This window comes from Chlorocebus sabaeus, chromosome 15 (assembly GCF_047675955.1).
Source record: "Chlorocebus sabaeus isolate Y175 chromosome 15, mChlSab1.0.hap1, whole genome shotgun sequence".
Taxonomy (NCBI): domain Eukaryota; kingdom Metazoa; phylum Chordata; class Mammalia; order Primates; family Cercopithecidae; genus Chlorocebus; species Chlorocebus sabaeus.
Genome location: NC_132918.1, coordinates 77,277,213 through 77,300,967, shown reverse-complemented (window position 1 = coordinate 77,300,967; position 23,755 = coordinate 77,277,213). Strand labels below are relative to the sequence as shown.

Sequence of the window (23,755 nt, the reverse complement as noted above, 5' to 3'; positions counted from 1 at the left end):
AGCTCTGCCTCCCGGGTTCACGCCATTCTCCTGCCTCAGCATCCCGAATAGCTGGGACTACAGGCGCCCGCCACCTCGCCCGGCTAATTTTTTGTATTTTTAGTAGAGACAGGGTTTCACCGTGTTAGCCAGGATGGTCTCGATCTCTTCACCTCATGATCCGCCCACCTCAGCCTCCCAAAGTGCTAAGATTATAGGCGTGAGCCACAGCGCCCGGCCTGGCATATTTTTTTTTAACCTGTCTTGAATTCTCTTATTTTCACTGCTTCATATCTTTAGGATATGAAAAGTTGGTCAGTTGTAGTGAGAAGGATCCCAAAACACAAGGATTAAAAAATGGCAAGTTTCGGGATAGACATCTGTATTAGATTTTTTTCCAGAAAGAAAGAACTAAAATTGTATTTGTTTGTAGATTGCATGTTCTACTGTGTAGAAAATCACAAAAGTCAACCAAAATACTACTGGAACTAATAAACACATTCAGTGTATTTGCAGAATACAATATCAGCACCAAAAATTAGTTAAATTTCCATACATTAAACAATTTTAAAAGAAAATTAAGAAAACACTTCCATTTGCTAGAGAACTTACAGTAAGAAATACTTAGGAATAAACGTAAAAAGGCGATAAGTTTGCACCTTAAAATCTACAAACATTGATCAAAATTATTAAAAACATATATAAAATAGAGATACAACCCCTATTGATGGATTGGAAAAATTAATATTGTTAAATGATTATATAACCCAGTGTGATTTAGATTCAACACAATACCCATAAAAATCCCTATCAGTTTTTGATAAAGAAACAAAAAACAGGCTGGGAAAAGTGACTCACGTCTGTTGGCCAGGCTGGTCTCAAACTCCTGACCTCAAGTGATCTATCCATCTTGACCTCCCAAAGTGCCAGGATTACAAGCATGAGCCACCCTGCCCAGCCCAATCCTCTTAACATAAACACTTTAATGTCAATTAATGCTTGAACTCAATGTCAAGTAAACTCAAACTCAAGTCAATGCTGAATTGACTCTAATGTGAATTAATGCTTGATGGTTTGCTATACTCATTGCATTTGGAATAAGTATCTCAAAAATGAATTTTCTGCTGTTCCGCAAGGAGTGACTTCTGACTGAAGACCTTGCTATGCTTATGACATTTGTAAGATTTCTGTCCAATATGGATTCTCTGATGTCTAATGAGGTGTAAATGTGAAGTAAAGGCTTTGCCACAATTATCACACTTGTGAGGTTTCTCTCCTGTATGAATTCTCCTATGTTTAGCATAAGATGAAGCTTGACTGAAGACCTCGCCACAATCATCACATTTGTAAGGTTTCTCTCCAGTATGAGTTCGCTGATGAACTGCAAGGTTTGAATGATGTCTGAAAAATTTGCCACATTTATTACACTTGTAAGATCTCTTTCCATTATGGATTCTCCAGTGATTTGCAATGGTTGTAGTGTTACTGAAGACTTTGTGACAATCGTTACATTAGTAAAGTTTCCCTATACCATGGATTGCTTGATGGTGAGTAAGTGTTGACTGCCCCCTAAAGGCTTTGCCACACTCATTACACTTGTAAGGTTTCTCTCCAGTGTGAATTCTAGTATGCCGTGCCAGGTGTGAAGCACGCCTGAAAGCCTTGTCACAAACCTTACACTTGTATGGTTTGTCTCCAAAATGAATTCTCCTATGTCTTTCAAGGTTTGACTGGCGACTGAAAACTTTGTCACATTCTTCATATTTGTAAGGTTTCTCTCCAGTATGAATCCTCATATGTGTTTCCAGGTGTGATTTGCGACTGAAAACTTTGTCACATTCTTCACATTTGTAAGGTTTCTCTCCAGTATGAAGTCTACGATGGCATACAAGGGATGACGTCTGACTGAAGGTCTTGCCATGCTCATTACACTGGTAAGGTTTCTCTCCAGTATGAGTTCGCTGATGAACTGCAAGATTTGAATGATGTCTGACAAATCTGCCACATTTATTACACTTGTAAGATCTCTCTTCATTATGAATTTTCCAATTATTTGCAATGGTTGTAGTGTTACTGAAGACTTTGTGACAATCATTACGTTTGTAAAGTTTCCCTATACCACGGATTGCTTGATGGTGAGTAAGTGTTGACTGCCCACTAAAGGCTTTGCCACACTCATTACACTTGTAAGGTTTCTCTCCAGTATGAATTCTCTTTTGTGTTTCAAGGTGTGATTTGCGACTGAAAACTTTGTCACATTCTTCACATTTATAAGGTTTCTCTCCAGTATGAAGTCTGTGATGACATGCAAGGGTTGCCTGTTGATTAAAAACCTTGCCACGTTCATTACACTTGTAAGGTTTCTCTCTGGTATGAATTGCCTTATGAATTACAAGGGCTGAATTGTGACGGAAGGTCTTACCACACTCATTACACTTGTAAGGTTTCTCTCCAATATGAAGTCTACGATGGCATACAAGGGATGATGTCTGAGTGAAGGTCTTGCCACACTCATGACACTTGTAAGTTTTCTCTCCAGTATGAGTTCGCTAATGAACTGCAAGATATGAACAACGTCTAAAAAATTTGCCACATTTATTACACTTGTAAGATCTCTCTTCATTATGGATTCTGCAATGATCTGCAATGGTTGTAGCATTACTGAAGACTTTGTGACAATCATTACATTTATAAAGTTTCCCTACATCATGGATTGCTTGATGGTGAACAAGTGTTGACTGCCCACTAAAGGCTTTGCCACATTCATTACACTTGTAAGGTTTCTTTCCAGTGTGAATTCTAGTATGTTGTACCAGGTGTGAATCACGCCTGAAAGCCTTGTCACAAATCCTCCATTTGTATAGTTTCTCTCCAGTATGAATTCTCCTATGTCTTTTAAGATTTGATTTGTGACTAAACATTTTGTCACATTCTTCACATTTGTAAGGTTTCTCTCCAGTATGAAGTCTATGATGACTTGCAAGGTTTGACTGTTGATTAAAAACCTTGCCACATTCATTACACTTGTAAGGTTTCTCACCAGTGTGACATCTACGATGGCATACAAGGTATTGCTTCTGATTAAAGACCTTGCCACATACATCACATTTATATTGTTTCCCTCCTAAATGGATTATCTGCTGTTTCCTTACGAGTGAGCTACAATTAAAGGCTTTGACACTCATTATATTGGCAACATTTTTCTCTCATGTGTACTCCCTGTTTTTGTGTGAGTACTGACGAATGGAGGAAATTATTTTCATAGTTATTAGAAATATGGATTTTGGGCCTAGAAGAAATTCTTTGGGACGTTGGAACCGAGGAAGTATCGTTGATAGACTTCTCAACTTGATTACCAACTTTCCCTTTGGTCTGAAATATGTGGAGTTCAGGAGGATGTGAACGAAAGCTTCATCCAAGCTGATCTTTAATAGGCTTGTTTCCAGCATGCCTTCAATAATATCTGTCTGTGCTATTTCTTTCATCTTCTTGCCACTGAAACTCAAAGTCATGAATATCTTTCCCAATTTCCTGGAAGCAAAAATCTCCAATGTGATGACTTTCATGTCTTTCCAATGTCCCTGTGTGGAACACTTCTGTATTGCCTTGCCCTGTTGACGAGAACTTCTTCATCATGCATTTGGAAGAGATATCCACAGAATGCAGGTTCCTGTAGTTCTCCAACATCACGGCCCTGTATAAAGCCCTCTGCGCAGGGTCCAGGCATTTCCACTCCTCCAAAGAGAATATAGCCACATCCCTAAAAGTCAAGTGTCCCTGAGGAAAAGCCATGCCTGGCTCTTTTTCTTTCCTCTTCTGAGCTGCTTCCTCACATAACATGAGTCTTTAGAAATCAATAGCGCTGCAGTGTGACCTTCACTGAGGCGATTCACTTCCGGGTCTGTATTAGTTATCTGTTGTCGAGAAACAAATTATCACAAACTTCGTGGCTTAAGGCAACAAACACTGATTATCTCACAGTCGCTGTAGGTCAGGGCTCTGGAGGCATTTCAGGTGGGTGTTCCTGGCTCAGTGTCTCTCATGGGTTGTAGTCAAGCTGTGGGTCATGGCTGCAATCATCTCAAGGCTTGACTGGTGACAACCCCCATCCAACGTCACTCATATGGCCGTTAGCAGGTCTCAGAAAATCTGCTTATAAGGTGACTGACACAATGACTGGCACATCTTCATGCCTCCTGCCTGGGCTGTCCATTGGTGGCCTGAGTATCCTTATGTCATGGCAGCTGGCTTTCCTAGAGTGATTGATGATAGAGAGAAAGACAGGGGGAGAGAGAAAGAGAGAGAGAGCGAGAGTGAACGCTCACCTCTTTATAACCTGATCTTGGATATGATATATCATGACTTCTGCCATATTGTATTCATTAGAATTGAGTCATTAAATTCATCCCACACTCAAGAGGGGAGGAATTAAGCTTCACCTCTAAAGAAGAAGAATCTATAGGCATAGCTTTGAAATCATTACAGTCTGCCCTCTGGCCACAAATTTTTTTATATTCCTCCCACATGTAGAACACACTCATCCTACTCCTCAGTGGCCCCCAGGGTCTCATCCCATTACTGCGCTAGCTTCAAGTCCACAATCTCACCATCTAAGTCAGGTCTAGGTAGGAGAGCCTCCTCAGGTTAGTAAGTTTAGCTCCGTAAGTGCCGTTCCTCTGATCTGTGAAACTAAAGAGGGGTTATCTGCCCCTTCACACTTAAAACACGATGGTAAAGCAGACACAGGATAACTGCTCCAGATATTCTTGTTCAAAAAGGGGGAAACAGGAGGTGCAAAGCAGTCAGTGGTCCAAGGCAATTTTGAAAGCCAGTCAAGCAAATGTTGCAAGTTCCTTGATTAGGTCTCAAGGCCTGGGAATACTTCTCTGGGGTTCTTGGCTTCCCTCTCCGAACCCTTGGTTTTGCCCTCTTAATCATCCTTCCCTTATCACAAAAGGCAACATGTGTTTGCTCCATTTTCCTAAACCAAGTTTATAAATATTTTTTTCCTATGTTTTCCCCCGAAAATCTGATGGTTTTACAGTTCACATTTTGGTTTTTGATCCATTTGGAGGTGACTTTTGCATAAAGTGTGAAGTATAGGTCTTTCAATTTTTGCTTATAAATGTCCATCTTCTAGCACTGTTAGTTGAAATGTGGCAAAGTGACATTATACCAGTTCCCAGACTAGGCTTCAGGATGCCCTTCCTGCTTCCTCTCTTTGGAACCCTCCCCATGCCATGAGAACAAGCCTGGGCTGGTCTATTAGAGGATGAGAGACCCTGTGGAGGAGAGACAGCCCAGCCCGAACAAGGCCAGCCTAGTCCATCCAGCCAATGGTCCGACATGTTAGATCTAGCCAGAACCAGCATAGTAAACATTGATTCAGACTTTCTGGGGGTTAATTCTGCAGTACATGAGCCACATTTATAAGTGTATGCAGCCTGATTCAGTCATTGGATCTTATTCTAAGGAAATAATTAATGGAAAAGGACATTTAAAAAACATTTCTCACAATAGTAAAAGCTTGAAATATGAGTGTTCATCACTAGTGGAATGATTAAATTAGGGTACATATAGACAGTGGAATACTCTGAAACTGTTACAAATGGTGATGTAGCTGTAAAGGAAATTGGCTATACTATATTCTTCAGTAAACAAGGTAAATTAGAAAGTATTATATGTTTTATAGTATGAACCTGTTTTTGAATAAAATGGTATACAACTATGTTTCTACATAGAAGAGTGTCTGGATGAAGAGAAGGAGATGTGTATATATATAGTGTGTGTGTGTGTATACACATAAATATGGACATACATATATAAAAGTGTATATATATATATCTTTATAAATTATTAGCAGTGGTTTAGAAATAATTTTTTAGTTTTTTTTTTTTTTTGAGACAGGGTCTTGACAGGGTCTTGCTCTGTCACCCAGGCTGGAGTGTAGTGGCACAATCATAGCTCACTGCAGCCTCAAATTTCTGGGCTCAAGCAATCCTTCTGGCTCAGCCTCCTGAGTAGCTGGGATTACAGGTGCATGTGCCACTGTGCCTGGCTTATTTTAAAACTTTTTTTAGAGATGGAGTCTCTCCAGGTTGCCCAGGCTGGTCTGGAACTCTGGGCAATCCTCCCATCTCAGCCTCCCACAGTGCTGGGATTATATGCATGACCCACTGTACCTGGCCTTCAGTTTTTACTTTAAAATTTTGTGTGCAAATCTTTGAAAGTGAGCATCTATTTAATAAAATAATAAAATAGGCCAGGCGTGGTGGCTCACGCCTGTAATCCCAGCACTTTGGGAGGCCGAGGTGGGCAGATCACGAGGTCAGGAGACCTGACCTCATCCTGGGTAACACGGTGAAACCCTGTCTCTACTAAAAATACAAAAAATTAGCCGGGCGTGGTGGCCAGTGCCTGTAGTCCCAGCTATTCAGCAGGCTGAGGCAGGAGAATGGCATGAACCTGGGAGGTGGAGCTTACAGTGAGCCAAGATCGCGCCACTGCACTCCAGCCTGGGCGACAGAGCGAGACTCCATCTCAAAAAAAAAAAAAACCACACACAAAAAAGACGGTATTTCCATTTTGGAAAAATATTAATATTTATATATATAGTCATATGACAAAACTTCATATAACCCTTGTAGCTATTTGATTTCCTTGGATGTAACTCTCAGGGTAATTTTTTTTTGTTTTGTTTTGAGACGGAGTCTTGCTCTGTAGCCCAGGCTGGAGTGCAGTGGCAAGATCTTGGTTCACTGTAAGCTCCACCTCCCGGGTTCACGTCATCCTGCCTCAGTCTTCTGAGTAGCTGGGACTACAGGCACCCGCCACCATTTTGTATTTTTAGTAGAAAAGGGGTTTCACCGTGTTAGCCAGGATGGTCTTGATCTCCTGACCTCGTGATCCACCTGCTTTGGCCTCCCAAAGTGCAGGGATTACAGGCGTGAGTCACCATGACCGGCTCTCTCAGGGTAATCTTAATGGAGCTGTTTATTCACTGGATAGTGGACTGTCCATATCTTAATTCTGGTATTTTCTTCTTCCCATTGGATGTAAGGCTGCATGTACACATCACAGCTGAAGTTCAGGCAGCAAGAACACTGGACTTGGAGTCAGAAGGCCTTGGTTCAGCATCAGCTCCTCCTCTTTGAGTTTCTGTTTCTTCCTCAGTAAAATTGGGCTTCATTTATCATGCAATAAACATGTATTGAGTATGACTGTGTTCAGTCCCTGTGGCTGGGTGCTAGGGGCCCGAACATCTGTACTGCTTCTCTCAGAGTGGTAGTGAGAGGATCAATTCCTAAATGCATAAAAATATAACAGGGAACGGAATTCCAGGCACTGAGTTGTGCTTTCTGCAGCTTCATTAAGTAGAGGAAATGAAACTGGATTCATTATGAAACAAGTGTTATAATACAGTGGCTAAGAACTCAGGCTCAGTAACCAAATTGCCTAAGTTCAAATCCTGGCTCCACCAGAATTTGGAGGATGTTGCTGAACCGCTCTTCAATTCAGTTTCCTCTGCCTGTAAAATGGGAGTAAGAACTACAGATCTCCTCATGTGGTTGTTGTGAGGACTTCATGAGTTATTATGTGTAAAACTCTTAAAGCAGAGCGTAGCACATAGTGCTCAATAGACATTAGCTGTGATTGTTATTATTTGGGATGTACAACACATCAGACCACATGTTTCTAACACAGATATGACCAAGTTGATATCAGAGAGTGATCTGGTTGTGATAATTTTCTCTCTACTTGTGGACAAGCTTCATTCTTGTCATCTGGCCAATGAAGTCAATGTCCACTCACTTACTTGCTGGTCCATGAGCATCTTCCCAAAGCTTTTTAGCTAGAGGAGGGAGCCTCAGAAGCAACTACTGGAAACTCCAGACCAGCCCCCCAGGCCTGTGTGGAGAAGAAGATGGGGGTAGTCAGCTCCCTACTAGGAACTACTGATTCTGTCCATTATTTCAAGAGGTATAATGTGTTTATCGTATTTCTCCAATCATGCATATCTTCATTCCCAAAATCTTTACATGGTCTGTCATGGCTGTTAGATTTACAGTCATTCTATTCACGTTTAAAATTGTTTCTTTTTTCTTTCTTTTTTTTTCTTGAGACGGAGTCTGGCTCTGTCGCCCAGGCTGGAGTGCAGTGGCACGATCTCGGCTCACTGCAAGCTCCGCCTCCCAGGTTCACGCCATTCTCCTGACTCAGCCTCCCGAGTAGCTGGGACTATAGGCACCCACGATCACGCCCGGCTAATTTTTCTATTTTTAGTAGAGATGGGGTTTCACCGTGTTAGCCAGGATGATCTCGATCTCCTGACCTTGTGATTCGCCCGCCTCGGCCTCCCAAAGTGCTGGGATTATAGGCGTGAGCCACCACGCCCGGCCTAAAATTTCTTCTAAATGATTTATGCAATCTGGGTAAATTAAGGAAATGGTCCTTATATTGAGCATTTGTGTTTAGCCAATATTTTTTATTTTTAAAATTTTTTTTGAGATGGAGTCTTGCTCTATTGCCCAGGCTGGAGTACAATGGTGTGATCTTGGCTCACTGCAACCTCTACCCTCTGGGGTCAAGCAATTCTCCTGCCTCAGCCTCCTGAGTAGCTGGGACTATAGGCATGTGTGATCATGCCCAGTTAATTTTTGTAGTTTTAGTAGAGACAGGATTTTACCATGTTGGCCAGGCTGGTCTTGAACTCCTGACCTCAAGTGATCTGCCCACGTGGGCCTTCCAAAGTGCTGGGATTGCAGGTGTGAGCCACTGTGCCCGGCCTAGCCAATATTTTTAATCATACTGAAAGTGCCTTTGCAAAATTATGACAGTAAAAAAAATCTGACATAGCTGATTCCATCTTGCTTCTAACCTGTAAGCTGTCCTCATTCATTCCCAGGCATAGGCCACAGCTAACTTGGGAGGAATTTAGTTCATAGTCTAACCTTAAAGCAAGGATTGTAATAGTCCCTTTCCAAAACTATTCCCTCCTTGTTTGAACACCAAACTACCTTTGTAACAGGATTAAGAGAGGTCTGAACTTTGCTAAGATAAAGGCATAGTTAAATGATTACCTGCCATTTTTCCAGAGGTCACAAGATTTCTAACCTCTCCATCACTCCTATAGATAACACCACTATTGTAAAACTTAAGATTTGTGTTTGAGGTATTGTTCATACCCTGCATTCTGATGGACCAGCTGCCACCACCCAGTCTGGCTCATCAGGTCCTGTGGCACTTACTCAGGAACTGACTCAGTGCAAGAAGACAAACTTCGACTCTCTATAATTTCATCCCTGACCCAACCTATCAGCATTCCCCATTCCTTAGCCCTCTGCCCACCAAACTATCCTTAAAAGAAAACCTTAGGTGGGCCCGGCGCGGTGGCTCATGCCTGTAATCCCAGCACTTTGGGAGGCTGAGGTGGGCGGATCATGAGGTCAGGAAATCAAGACCATCCTGGCAAACACGGTGAAATCCCATCTCTACTAAAAATACAAAAAAATTAGCTAGGTGTGGTGGCAGGTGCCTGTAGTCCCAGCTACTGAGGAGGCTGAGGCAGGAAAATGATGTGACCCCGGGAGGTGGAGCTTGCAGTGAGCTGAGATCGTGCCTCTACACTCCAGTCTGGGTGACAGAGTGAGACTCCAGTCTCAAAAAAAAAAAACAAAAACAAAAAACAACCAAACAAACAAAAAAACAAACAACAAAACAATAGGATCTGAATTTTCAGGGAGATTGATTTGAGTAATAACACACTCCTGTCCTCCAGCGTGGCTGGCCCTACAATTGTTAAACTCTTCCTCTATTGCAAAACCTTCATTGGCTTTTCTGGGTAACAAGCAAGATGAACCCGCTGGGCATTACAGTATGTATTTCAAATACTTTTTGCCAATTTATTATGTATTTTTCAAATTGTTTTTCAAACATAAAGACTTTTTCCTCTCCAAGGATAATTCTGCAGGTACCTTTTCCCTATTTGCTATACTAGGGTAGGTCAAGGAAAGCTTTCTGGAAGAAGTGACTTGTAATCCATAACTCCATGGGTGAGAAACACAAACCAGGTGACGAGAGCAGGGAATAGTGTCGCCAGCAGGGGGAACAGCATGTGCTTCATCTCTCTGTCATGATACAGCCTCTACTTTCAGCACATCTGCTCCACTCACCTGTTGCTACTGAGTTGGACATTTTTGATCCCATATGACTGGCTTGCCCCTGCCCCATCCTGGCCTTGACTATTCCTTTTAGCTTAGTTCCTTCCCCCCTTGAACTGATCTATCTCAAGGGTCTAATTTTTTAGTCCAAGGTGAGAATTTGTTGTGTTAGCTCATCCAGTCATAGGTTGGCTGCGTAAGGTGGAGTAATGGTGGCATAGCTTAGGTAATAAGAAATAAAATGATGACACTTCTCCTCTTTTAGCAGGAGCTTCAGGTGTCAGTCTCCAATAAAAAGGCATGTTGTTTTGGTACGTAATGACTGACCTTTATAGTTCCGGATGCACCTGCTTTCCCACCTTCAGTCTATATGTCAGTGCAGGACTCAATGAACACTCATATATGATCAGTAAGTTAGCTTAGACAAAGCTATGCTGTGGTAAAAAATAATGCTAAAATCTCAATGGCTTCAAACATTTTGTGCATGTTACTTGGCCAACACTAACTGGCTTAGGCTCTGCTGTATTCCACACCTTCTCACTCTGGGTCACAAGCTTAAGGAGAGTCCTTATCTGGACATGCTGCTCTCCCGGTACAAGGAAAAGAGAAAGATGGTGGAACCACATGACAGCTCTTAAAGCTTATGTTTGGAAGGGGCATTCATTACCTTTGTTCACATTCCATTGCTCAGAGCAATTCCATGGCCAAGCCTGAGGTCCTTCTGGAGGAAGGATACTCCTTCCATAGGAAGCGCCAGCAAATATTTTGAACAAATGAACATTCTTGCCTAGTTTATCACAGCCAGTATCATTTGTCCCATTTTGCAAGTGAGAAAACTAAGGCTAAAAGAGGTAATTTGATCAAAGTCATAGGTTAGAATTCAGCGTGAATGGCTTCAAAGTTGGTCCAGACAATCTCTTTTTCAGATTTTTTTTTTTTTTTTAAACACTATGTAGGCGCCTGGAATTGTAATTTACTCAGGGACACAACCACTTCCCTTCAGCTCCAGAAACAACTCCGTGAAAATCTCTAGAGCTAAACCACCCATGAAATCTTCCTGGAAGGATGTGAAGCTAGAAAGGGGTCAGGCTGGGGGAACTGTTCCTTTGAGAGTTGAGTCTTCCATTTAGTGATTTTTTAAAACTGTTGAAGTATTTATCTGCTTGATGGGTTTGTAGATCCTTTGTACGGAGATCACCTATCATCATCACCTTTTGTTTTGTGTGTATGTGTGAGACAGAGAGAGAGAGAGAGAGAGAGAGTCTGACTTCCTCAAAGCTTTTTTCTAGGTAATTTTTGATACTTCAGATTGCAATGGGTATCTATATTCACAAAAATTATTAGTGGGGTGGAAAGAGTATCTTTAGGTAGGAAGAGGGGCGCAGAAGTTAGACAGCCAACACAGAGAATCCTTCAATGTTTGTAAATATCTGTTAATTTCTCTTGCCTCCGGCGCAGTTTTCCCGGTTTCAGAGCCTCTGTTACCAGGTGCACTTGCAGTGTGATAACAATGGATAAGTTTTGACTTGCCAGGTTTATGCGTGTCATTCAGGGCAGGGGATTAGGGTTAGGCCAGTGAGTGACCTAGGACACTCAATTTAAGGAGGCACTCGCACAAACCTGAGAGTTCGCGCGCCTCACCACAGCCCAGCCCTGTGTCTGTTAAGCATTTATCATAATCCTGCTTTATGAAAATGCCCGGCGAGCTTACCTGTGAGGATCACCTGCCACTCCCCTCCTCCGCCAGACAACGCGGAGGGCCTCCCTGCCCTGTGACTTTGCTCCGCCGGTGACAATTTCCAGGTTACTGTGTAGGAGCGTCTGGCGCAGGATCGTGTGCGGAAGACCGAGGGAGGGAGTGTGCGTGTGAGCCTGTCAGGCCGGGCGGGTCCATATCCGGGTGGACCGGGTGGGTGGGGCTGCCCCTCCCTCTAGGTCCCGAGGTGGATAGGGGGTGGGGAGTGACGCGCAGAGATTCCCTTTCGCCCCTTCGGATCCAAGAGAGGGTGGCAGAAGGAATGCGTGGGTGACTCGGCGTGGATTTAGGGCGTGCCCACCTTGCAGATCGGCCTCCTAGAGTGTCCCCAGGGCCTAAGAGGCCGCAGGGACACGAAGGAAGAGAAGGAAGAACCCGAAGAAGGCTCGCTTAGCCGGCCACCAGCTCCGAACTTGCCCGGGAAACTAGTGCGGAGGGAGGGGCCGGGCCCTGGCCGCGGCGGGAGGAGGGGCGGCCGCAGCTGCATCCAGCCCCGTTGGCTTCCTTCCCAGCTCTCCTTCGCCGCCTCCTCCTCTTCCTCCTGTATGAGTCAGGCATTTCCCGGGGATTTGGAGCAGCCACGCGCGGCCCGGGCGCCCGGAGCTGTAGCAGCAGCAGCAGCCGCCGTGCCGGGGCCGCCACCGCGGCGGGCACCCGCGTCCCGGGCGCGCACGGACCATGGAGAGGGCAACCCAGGGCACAGACGGCGGCGGGGGTAGCAACAGCAGCAGCCGCAGCAGCAGCCGTGCTACCTCGGCGGGCTCCTCGCCCTCCTGCTCTCTGGCGGGCCGGGGGGTCTCCAGCCGGTCTGCAGCGGCCGGGCTCGGCGGCGGGGGCAGCCGCAGCAGCCCGGGCTCTGTGGCCGCTAGCCCGTCCGGGGGAGGCGGCCGCAGGAGGGAGCCGGCGCTCGAGGGCGTGCTCAGCAAATACACCAACCTCCTCCAGGGCTGGCAGAACAGGTAACGCGCCAGCCGCCCGCGCCACCGCGCGCCGCTGTGTGTGTGTGTGTGTGTGTGTGTGTGTGTGTGTGTGTGTGTGCATGCATGTGTGTTTGTATGTGTGTGCGCGCGCGCGATTGTGCCTCCAGCGAACCGGGTGATGCCTCCCAACGGTGCCCTTCCTGCGTCCCTGCTCCTCTCCAGGTGGGGTTCTCAGGATGGGGCGCGCCGTGTCTCCACCTCGGGACCACACCGCAGTGGCGGGGAGGGAGGCGAGAGCCCTGGTTTTCTTCTGTGCTAGCACCTGCAGAGACTGGAGTGGCAGGAGGAGCGTGCTGGTCCCCGTGCTCTGCTTGTCCGTGGTTTCCCGCACCCCTGAGGAATGACTGGGAAAGGGAGGCAGAAGGGGCGTGCTTTGTGCCTGGGTGAAAAAACGTTAGCACGTCTGCTCCGATTACAGTAATTCTCTAAATAACATAGTTCATTTTAAAGTTTGGTGTTTCAGAACACCACCACCATCAACAAAAAACCTGCCACTTTGACAAGTGTACATACTCCTGCCCCAGTTTGTGCCTTGCAACCTCCGATGTCTGTAATGGAAATTTTGTTTAAAAACAGAGGCCAGGCGCGGTGGTTCACGCCTGTAATCTCACTACTTTGGGAGGCCAAGGCGGGCGGATCACGAAGTCAGCAGTTCGAGACCAGCCTGGCCAACATAGTGAAACCCCGTCTCTACTAAAAATACAAAAAATTAGCCAGGCGTGGCGGCGCACGCCTGTAATTCCAGCTACTCAGGAGACTGAGGTAGGAGAATCGCTTGAACCCCGGATGCGGAGATTGCAGTGAGCCGAGATCGCGCCGTTGCAAACTAGCCGGGCCAACAGTGCGAGACGCCGACTTAAAAGAAATAAATAAATAAAATAAAAAGAAAGAAGAAATACCCTCGCCCCTTTTAATATTAATAGCAATTTACATTATTATCATTATTTCCTCTTCAGGTCCCTTTTGAAGTTTCGTGCTCACTTCTCCCGCACAGTTGAGAAGCCTAGTTGTGGACACGTGGAAGGATGGGGCTGTCGAGGAAAGGGGCTCAGGAGGCACTTGGAACGGTGGTAGTGTGTGTGATCTGCCATCCTGAGGAAGACAGGAACAGATGTGGCACTGCTGTTTACGTTTTGTTTTTTTTTTCAATTTGTTTTTCAAAAGCAAGCCAGAGGGAAATACAAGTGTCAGCGCGAGGAGAGCAATGCTTTTTGGAGAGGTGGTTGGTGGGGTATTTTGTCCTGCCTATTTAATCGTCTCCAGATCTTAATAGACTTGGGGCCCTTAAGGATGTTTGTGAGATTTGAATCATATCCTGGAAAGTTGCTTATCTCTGTTGCATGGACGATATTACTTGGTTATCTCTTCCTGTAGATTGTTTGGAAATGTTCAGATTTGCTTCCATCTGAAACATATCAGCCAGTTATTTGCACGAAACTCAACTTGGAGGAAGAGGACTTTTGAAGTATGGAAACCGAGTCGTTTCTCTATTGATATTGCACATATAGGACTTTCTGAGTCACCTGGGCTTCCTGGGAGATGTGTTACTATGTTAGTGAAAGTTGCACTTAACTTTTGAATCCTTTTATTTCTCAAAATAGTCCTAGTGTCTGCTGTTGCCTCTCCCTTTCCCCTTTCAATTCGTGAAAGCTGAAAAAGAATAGGTAGAATGCGTAGGTACAGGGAGAGGTGAGATGACTAAATCTGATTTCAGTTCTTGGTAATTATGTCTTGTTAATGGCAACTCAAGGTGCCTTGTCAGTAACAGCATTTTGTTGGTGTGTTGAGCAATCACTTTTATTGCTTTTTCTTCAAGTAGCTTATGAGGCCAACAGAACTTTTACCCTGGATTACAGTTATTTTATTCTTTACTTGCTGGGGAACAATATTTTACCTGCAATGTGTATTAAAGGATTTGTTCTTTGGAGTGGATTTAGGAGGCATTGGAGTAACATTCTTTTGCATTATTTTAAACCCATTGTGGTGTTTAGGTTAGAGGCAAGGTTGAGAAGAAGCACATTTAATGCCATTAATAATACCTATGTGATCGCAGGCTACCTAGGTGAAATGCTGTATTATGTACACTCCTGAGCGTGCTTAAGTGATGTCTCATCTTTATTGAATTTGTTTACTGTGATTTATAGCTGTCTGCCTATGTTTGTTCTTACCACAGTAGACTCACCGTTCTCCAAGTCTACCACTGACTCCATAAGCATTGTCTGTAATTGTTAACATCTCAGTGTCAGGGTTTCTATTTCCCACATTGTGTTCTCTGAACGATGGCGGAGGGTCCATTAGTGGTTTGGAGAAGATTTACGATGACTCTGTGATTGCAAAATTCTCCCTTCTCTAGGGGTCTTATGAAAGGAGAGCTGGATTAGTGAAAAGGAAGAGAGAAAAGGATAAAAATAGAAACTTTGAAAATGTATTCATTTGTTCATTTGTTCAATTAATTTATCTATTCAGAGACTGTTTTATTGAGCACCTACTATGTGGCAGGCACTGTTCCAGGAGCTGGAGCTACCACCCTTCCCTGGTCCAGGGAAATGCCTTAGTGCAAATAGCCAACTGATTCATGCTGCCCTTCTTTCTGGGCCTCATAGCATCTTCCTTCGGCAGTTCTTTTCAAAGTGCCCACAGTTAATGACAAATCTATAGCAACCAAGTTCTTGGTTCATCCTCTCAGGCTGCTGTGCAATTGTAATGCTCTTCACCAGCTCCCAGGACTTAACACCAATCACCCACTAACAGTTTGTACCCTGGTGTCCTCTTGCGTGTTCTCAAGTTGCTGTAAAACTTACATTTTAACATTTGGCATCATACTCTGCCTTTATTTGTGGCCTCATCCTCATGCCCTTAGGAAGGCCGTTTGCGCCAGAATACAAAATAAATGACATAAAGAGAGGTCACAGAGAAGAAAACTGCATGATGGGAACGTGCTGAACTGAGGAGAGTAAATTCAGGACATTTGGCTCACACTCACTGGATGAGAATGTGAAATACTTAGAGTATGGGGAAAACATGTGTTAAGGGCTTTCTGTCATTCATTATAGATATTTAAAGAAAATATTTCAGGCATAATAACATTGTATAGATTTACAGGATGGCATTGAAGAGTCAGTGCGTCGATACAAATGAACAACAATAAAAAATCCAGAAAGTGGCAAGTGCTGTGAAGGTTAAAAAAAGGTGATGAGATAAAGGTAAGTATTTGTAGCAATAATTTTAAGTGTGGGTCTAGTGTCTTTACTGCTATTCACATTTTAACTTAGAGCACTCTCTTATTATCCATCTTATCACTCATCTAGAGTGAACCAGGGGGAGAGTAAACCTCAAGAACTTGGGGAGGCACATGACATAGCACCTAGTTGGCCAGGATTAGAATTTCAGACTGGGTTCTGGTGGCCCAGAAGGATTTTAGGAAGGGAAGTGATCCTTATTTGGTCACTCTGGCTTCTGTGTAGAGATGAGATTTTCAACGGGCCAAAGCATGAAGCAGGGAGACCAGTTAGGAGCCTGGCTGAGTGGTTTAGGAAAGAGATACTGGTGGCCTGGGTTGGGGGTTGGCAGAGAGTTGGAGAGCCGGGATAGATCTGTTGTGGAGTGGGTGGAAATTGCCGATGAATTTGATGTGGAGGTGAGAGAGGGGCATGGATAACTCTTGATTTGTGGGTCTGAGAGGCTGGGAGGTTGAGACGTTCTTTGTGGAGATGAGGATCACAGGAGGGGAATGTGTTTGTGGGGAGGGTGAGGCTTGGCCAAGAGTTCTGTTTGGACTGTGTTCAGTTTGAGATGCCTACCCCTAGTAAGAAACTGGCTGTATGAACTTTCATTTGCCCTACGTCTAACTTTACTCTCAAACTAAAATAGAACTATTTTGGAGTTGCTGATAATATCAAGTATCTGAGGAAATAATTTCTAATCGGATCTAGAAATTGTTATTTAAATATCTAAGGGTTGCCATTGCCATTCACTTTTTCTTATTTGGAGAAAAGAAGACATTGCAAATGTGGAACCAACCTCCAGTTCTCTTTTTGGTGATTGGTGGGGTTGTAAGAACTCAATAAAATGCTAAAGGACAACAAATCTTGAGTAGGATTAAGGAAGACAAGGCTGGGTGCATTGGCTCACACCTGTAATCCCAGCACTTTGGGAGGCTGAGGTGGGAGGATCACTTGAGCCCAGGAGTTCCAGACCAGCCTGGGAACCATGGTGAAACCCTGTCTCCACAAAATAAAAATATAAAAATTAGCCAGTTGTGGTGGCTTAGGCCTGTAGTCACTGCTGCTCAGGGGTCTGTGGTGGGAGGATTGCTTGAGCACCAGAGGTCAAGGCTGCAGTGAGCTATGATCACACCACTGGACTCCAGCCTGGGCAACAGCGGAAGACCCTGTCTCTAAAGTAGACATTTATTTGGGGAGGAAGAGTAGTGTGGACTTTGGATTCAAATCTTGATATCAACACTTAGCACGCATGTGACCATGGGCTAGCTCTTTAATTGCACTGGGCTTCTGTTTTTCTCTTCTGTTAAATGTGGGAAATGATGCTACTCTTTTCATTAGTTCAATGTGAAGATTAAATGAGATTATCGGTGTGTAAGGGACTGAGAATAGTACATAGCAAGATACCAATAAGTGGTAGCTATTATTAGATCTTCAATTTGTCTGTTTTTAAGTAGGCACTTTCTGGTCCATAAAATTCTTGGTTTTTATTCTGAGTGCTGTGGTTACCCTGGGACCACATTAGCATAATTATCATAGAGTTCTTTGGGGAGAAGATGATTACTTTATTTTGAAGGGATCCTTTTAAAACTTGGCACCAAACATTTACAGCTCCCCTTCCCAGCCTCTAATTCCTATCTTCCTTTCCTATTTTATTTCTCTCTACATACCTTGCTACTATCTGACATGCTTTATATTTTCCTTTTTTTGGTCTCCCCACACTAGAGTATAAGCTCCCTGAGGACAGATAATTTTTTCTGTCTTTGTCACTCCTGTATCTCCAGTGTTGAGAACAGGGTCTGGTATGCAGTAAGGGTAGAGTAAGTATTGTCAAATGGATAAAAAAATGAATAAATGACAGAGAAGGAAACAGGGCTTAGTTCTATTTGAGCCAGTGTTAGCTATTGTTAATATTAGAAGTCTTGGTTCTGTACCTGCTCTTCACCTTGTCTTTGTGTTGCTGTGTTTATCATCTGTCCTCTCTGCAAACAGTCTTTGGTTCTGTGTCAGGGAGTAGGACTCTTCTTGTGACATGCCCACCCTGATTTAGGGCCCACCACAGCTCACCCATTGGGGGCCATTAGTGACCAAATATCCAGGGCTTGCTTTTGACTCTATCTGGATTGACAACATATGTTGAGTGTTTAGTGTTTAGCCCCCAGCATTTTGGGGCCACTTATCCCAAATTGAAGCATCACTGGGGTATATACTAATTTTTAAAGCCACCTTGAAGGACAATAAGTTTTTTTTTTGAGTATCCCAATAATTTTAGAGGGAATTGGTGTTACCAGGGTTGAAAATCACTGCTCTGGGTTTTGTATTCTTGTCTGCATGTACACAGGAAATATCTGCACATCTTCCTGTCTAGTCTGCCGGAGCGTTTTGAGGCTGCGTGCTAAAAATCCTTTAGGGACACTAGATAGTGTCATTGATAGTAATAATAAAAGAGGTGGTTGCCTAGGTTACAAAACAGTGTATAATATTGTTTATTCACTTATGGTTCAAAATACTTGCTTTGTATTAACCACTCCCTGCAGGATCTGCCCTCCCCTTCCTTTGAAAGTGTGTATATATTTAAGGAGATTCGCACCAAACTGGTTTTCTTTGATTGGTGGGATTATGGGTGATTTCCATTATCTTCTCTTGTCTGTTTTCCCAAGGTGAACTTGTGTCTGTTTTGCAGTTTGAAAAAGTTGTTGAGACAAAGAAAAGCTGCTCGTGCCTTTTCACGTCGTCTCTTTAACTGTGAGTTTTGCGAGTAAATCTCAAGTCTAATCAGCATTCAGGAAACTACACAAATCATATACATATGCAGTTCACTGAATTTTCATAAATGGAACACACCCACATTAAGAAACAGCTGCCAAAACATTCCCTGTCCCCCACAGCCCCTTTCCTTATGGTATCTCCCTGCATAAGGTAACCGCTGTTGTGACCTCAACACCATTGAATTGTTTGGTCTCTCTTTGAACTTCGTATTGTGTAATATGTGATCTGTGTGTCTGGCTTCTTTCTCTTAACATTATGTTTGGGAGGCTCATGCATGTTTCTGTGTATAGTTGTGGTCTGTTTATTTTCATTGTTATTTGGTATTCCATTGTATGAATATACTAAATACATTTGTCTATTGTAGGTTGGTATTTGAGTTCTTTTCAGTTTTTGACCCTATTCATAGGGTCACAATGCTGTGAACATTCTACTACCTGTGTTTTGGAGAACATATGTATGCATTTCTGTGGATATACACCAGGAGTGTTTGCTCATGTCCAGCTTATTAGATACTAGCGGAGAGTTTTCCATAGTGGTTGTATGTATTAATACTTCTACCAAAAGTGTGTAGAGAGAGTCCTGTGTGTACCACATTCTCATCCACGCTTGATATTGTCTCTTGTTTTCATGTCATCCAATTTTAATATGCTTTTCCCTGATGACTACTGAGGTTGAGCATGTTTTCATGTATTAATTGGCATTTGGATGTCACGTTTTGCAAGTTGCCCTTTAAGTCCTCTGCCCATTTATCTGTTGGGTGTCTGCCTTTTTCTCCTTGACTTTTAAGAGATGTTTATATATTCTGGGTACGTGCCCTTTGCTGGATGCCAGTACACAGGTGCCTGGGCACTGCATATATAGAGACGTGATGTATCATGCAGGTATTATGTCCTGTGGATATACCACAGTTTGTTTATCCATTACCTATAGGACGACATTTGGGCTGTTTCCAGTTTTTAACTATTGCAGATAAAGCTGCTTATTTGTGTGCAAGTCTTTGTGTGGTCACATGCTTTTATTTCTTTTGGGTAAATACCTAGCATTAAAATTGCTGGTGTATCCATCCTATTTAGAAAGTGCTAACCTGTTTTCCAAAGCAGCTGAACCATTTCACACTGCCACCAGCAGTGTATATAAGTGAATACATGGCTCCCCATCTTGGCCGTCTTCATGTTGCTACCTGGAGAGCTTTTGGAAAACAGGACTGCCACTTCCTCATGCGCATGGCATTGCTTCTGAGAGGGGCAGTCTAGGGAGAAGCTGTGTAGTCCTTCTTACCTTTCCAGCTTTGCCTCCTTTTGGCCAAATGACCCTGGGCAAGTTATTTAACTATTTGGGCCTTGGTCGCTCTGTCTGTAAAATGATATGAACCTCGCAGTGTTGTGAGGCCACCACAGGCACGAGTCCTGTGCTTGGTGCACAGTAGGTCCTCAGCAGAAGTTTGTGACTGAGAGTCTTGTATTTTAGACTAGTGAGTAGCTTTCTGGAACCTAGGTGGTGCCTTGGTGGTCACTTATGCCCCAGCCTTGGCAAATCTGTAGGTGTCTTAGCCCTGCCTCTCATTACATGAGGACCCAGTTAAGCCATTTGATTTGCCCAGTGGCTGGCTGTGTTTGCTGTGGTTCCTCGGAGACTGCTTGTGGACAGTTGTCTGAGGACTCTGGGAAGAAGGAAGGCACATGGGCCTTTGTGTCCTGAAAGAAGGGTTGAAACGATTGTGCCGGAAATGTGGGAGGCTTTTTGCAGTTCTGCCTGGCTCCCACGGATGCGATCTGGGGCCAGGCCAAGACAGAATTGAAAAGAAAACCATCCAAAATTTGAATTTTGATAACCTAGACTGGACTGAATATGGTCACAGCCCAAACAGTGCTTTATTTGTGCCTCATGCAACAATATCAATAATAATGATAAAATTAGGAAACATAATACATGGTCTTTTGTTGCAAGTCTGTTCCTTGAAGGTCAGAGAAGGCATTTGCAACAGGAATAATCTTTTCTTTTTGTGTTGTAGTTTTTAGGAGACTATTTATGTTTTTGTGTGGTTTAGTCCCTTCCTATAACTATATTGATGAAAATACAGAGTTGAAAAGCAACCAGTATCAGTTTTTAGTCACTCCTTTCCAGGATGTTTTAAGTGTTTATCTGCACAGCCAGCCTTGTGGCCTGTGCAGGCTGCCATGAGGTGGGTGGGTGGGATTGGACGTTTTTTGGAAAGTGGTGGGGTTCCAGGTTCTCCTTATGTGTGGGTGGAACTGGGGGCTCTGTTCTGGCCTTGTGTTCAGGGCAATCGAGTGGATTAGGTGACTGATGCAAATGATCCTCACTCAGCCATCTCTGCAGTGCTCACTCCATCAGAGCTGTGTGTGCTGCTAACGATGCGGTGAAAACCACTGCTACAGTTTACCTGGGCCTTTCAGTTGTTGACTAGAGTCTGGACAGAGTCGGGAAACTTTCGTTTTTCTTTTTGAGACAGAGTCTCGCTGTGTCGCCCAGGCTGGAGTGCAGTGGCATGGTCTCCACTCACTGCAACTTCCACCTCCTGGGGTCAAGCGATTCTTCTGCCGCAGCTTCCTGAGTAGCTGGAATTACAGGCGCCCGCCACCACACCCGGCTAATTTTTGCATTTTTAGTAGAGATCGGGTTTCACCCTGTTGGTCAGGCTGGTCTCGAACTCCTGACCTCAGCTGATCCTCCTGCCTTGGCCTCCCAAAGTGCTGGCATTACAGGTGTGAGCCACTGTGCTGGCCCCGAGTCAGGAAACTTTCTAAGCCCTGAGTGAGGTGGCAGCACCATCCCCCAAACACATTCCTCTTTGCTTGAAATTATGCCTGGTGGAATTTTTATACCCCAAATATTTTTTAGCGCTTTTTATGTATATGCCAAATGCCATGTGAGAAGCAGGAGACGGGAGGGAATCAGCACAGGCCCTACCTTAAGGAGCTGACAGTCCATAACAGAGGGGAGCAGACTTTTCTGTAAAGGGCCACAGAGTAAGTAGGTTAGACTTTGTGGGCTATACAGTCTTCATGGCAGCTACCGGGTGCTCCTTTGTAAATAAGTGGATGTATCTGTGTTCTAATAAAACTTTATTTATAAAAGCTGGCGGTGGGCTGATATAGTCTGTGAGATGTAGTTCGATCATCCCTTCCCTATAATTACACTTAGATTTCTTATGCAAGTAGTTGAGGCAGCCCAGTGTTATGGCTAAGAGTGTAGATTCTGAGGTCCAGTAGCCTGTTTTTAAATCCCAGCTCTACTCTTTACCTTGGACAAGCTATTTGACCTCTGTGTCGCAGTTCATCTGTAAAATGGGAATAATATGGTGTCTGTGTCATAGAGTTTTGGGGATCAACTGAGAAGCTGTGTGTAAAGGGTTTAGGACGATGGCTGGCACATAGAAAGCACTCATTAGGGCTACGTGCGGTGGCTCACGCCTGTAATCCCAGCACATAGGGAGACTGAGGTGGGTGGATCACCTGAGGTCAGGAGTTTGAGACCAGCCTGGCCAACATGACAAAACCCTGTCTCTACTAAAAATACAACTATTAGCCAGGCATGGTGGTGCACGCCCATAATCCCAGCTACTCGGGAGGCTGAGACAGGAGAATCGCTTGAACCCAGAAGGAAGAGGTTGCAGTGACCCGAGATTGTGCCACTGCACTCCAGCCTGGGGGACAGAGCAAGACTCCGTCTCAAAAAAAAAAACAAAAAAACAAAACTCATTAGATGCAACAGTACAGGTGGTGAGTGCTACTGCAGAGGAAGCACCTGGGAGTGGGAGCAGCAGCTCCACTTGGGAATAAAGGGCAAAAGTGACAGGTGGAGGAAGACCTTCCAGAATGTTGAAGAGTTCATCCTGCAGACAAGGGCTTCAGCAGGGCGTCCCTGGTAGAAGGCTCTGTGAGTACAAATGTTTGGAGGCATGAAAGGAGATAGGTTTAGTATGATTTCAATGCAGGTTGTATGTGGAGTGTGGCCAGAGATGAGACTGTAAAAGACAGACTAGGCTAAAAAAGGCTACTTTCTGAAGAACCTCTTGAGCCACTGAGACCACAGATCACAAAATGTCTGTGTTACCACAAGGGTGACACTGGCTCTGTGTATTTGTGAGTCCATGAAGCATCAGACACTTTACACATACTATCCAATTTAATCTTTAAAATGAGATGGAGGTGGGTGTTGCAAAGCTATCCATTCTGCCCTTTTCCTTTAGCTATAGACCCCAGTTTTTAGCTGGATACATGGCTGTCAAAAATAAAACTGTATTTTCATCCCTCCTCCTGTTACTGGGGGTCCTTGCTCCCAGAGCTCCCAAGATGGTGGCGGGCCACTTCCAAGATGGTGGCAAGCCTCGTGTTCTCTGACCTGGGGTTCTTGGCCTTACAGATTCCAAGAAATGGAATCTTGGGCCATGCGGTGAGTGTTATAGCTCTATTAGAAGCCGTGGGTCACGGAAGAGAACCGTGGAACCCAGTGACTAGTGTTCAGCTCGATTAGGACGAACCCAGGCACTTAGCCGTGCAGGAACAATGGCAAGCCTTTAGCCGATTGGGAGTGGCAATGGGCGACTCGCTGGATCAGGAGCCCAGCGGACACCCTGCCCCATCCGGAGCTATGGAAGTCAGCAGCGGGTCTGTGACGGCGGCAAACAGCAGTGGTGGATGGCGAGCGAAAGCTCAGCTGGAGCGGTAACAAACATGGACTAGAAGAATACAGTTTCAAGATTATTTTAATAGAGTGAAATAGAGTGAAGAGTGAGAACAGAGCTCCCATGCAAAAGGAGGGGACCCAAAGAGGGTAGCCGTTGCTGGCTCATCCTGATCATTGTCCCTCCTGCTGTGCTCTCAGGCAACAGATGATTGGCTATTTCTTTATCTCCTGTTTTTGCCT

At 44.3% G+C, this 23,755-nt stretch overlaps 2 protein-coding genes across 7 annotated transcripts in view; one reads left to right on the top strand and one right to left on the bottom strand.

Annotated features, from left to right (window-relative positions):
* Nucleotides 1-456: 456 nt before the first annotated feature.
* On the bottom strand, nucleotides 457-12,110 carry ZNF860 (zinc finger protein 860). Its single transcript, XM_073023667.1, is given in 3 exon segments — nucleotides 457-3,156; nucleotides 3,158-4,232; nucleotides 11,851-12,110. Coding segments are annotated over 2 exon segments (2,733 nt in total). The 5' UTR covers nucleotides 3,820-4,232; nucleotides 11,851-12,110; the 3' UTR covers nucleotides 457-1,085.
* Nucleotides 12,111-12,149: 39 nt separating this feature from the next.
* The window catches only part of OSBPL10 (oxysterol binding protein like 10), a 328,443-nt gene continuing 316,837 nt past the window's right edge, over nucleotides 12,150-23,755 (top strand). The window contains exon 1 of one of the 6 annotated variants that reach the window (XM_073023669.1): nucleotides 12,150-12,854. In XM_073023669.1, coding sequence (XP_072879770.1) covers nucleotides 12,574-12,854 — 281 coding nt within the window. In that variant the 5' untranslated portion in view covers nucleotides 12,150-12,573. The remainder of the gene's footprint in view (nucleotides 12,855-23,755) is intronic. The other 5 variants (XM_073023668.1, XM_008009360.3, XM_008009363.3 and 2 more) reach the window with 5 other exon arrangements.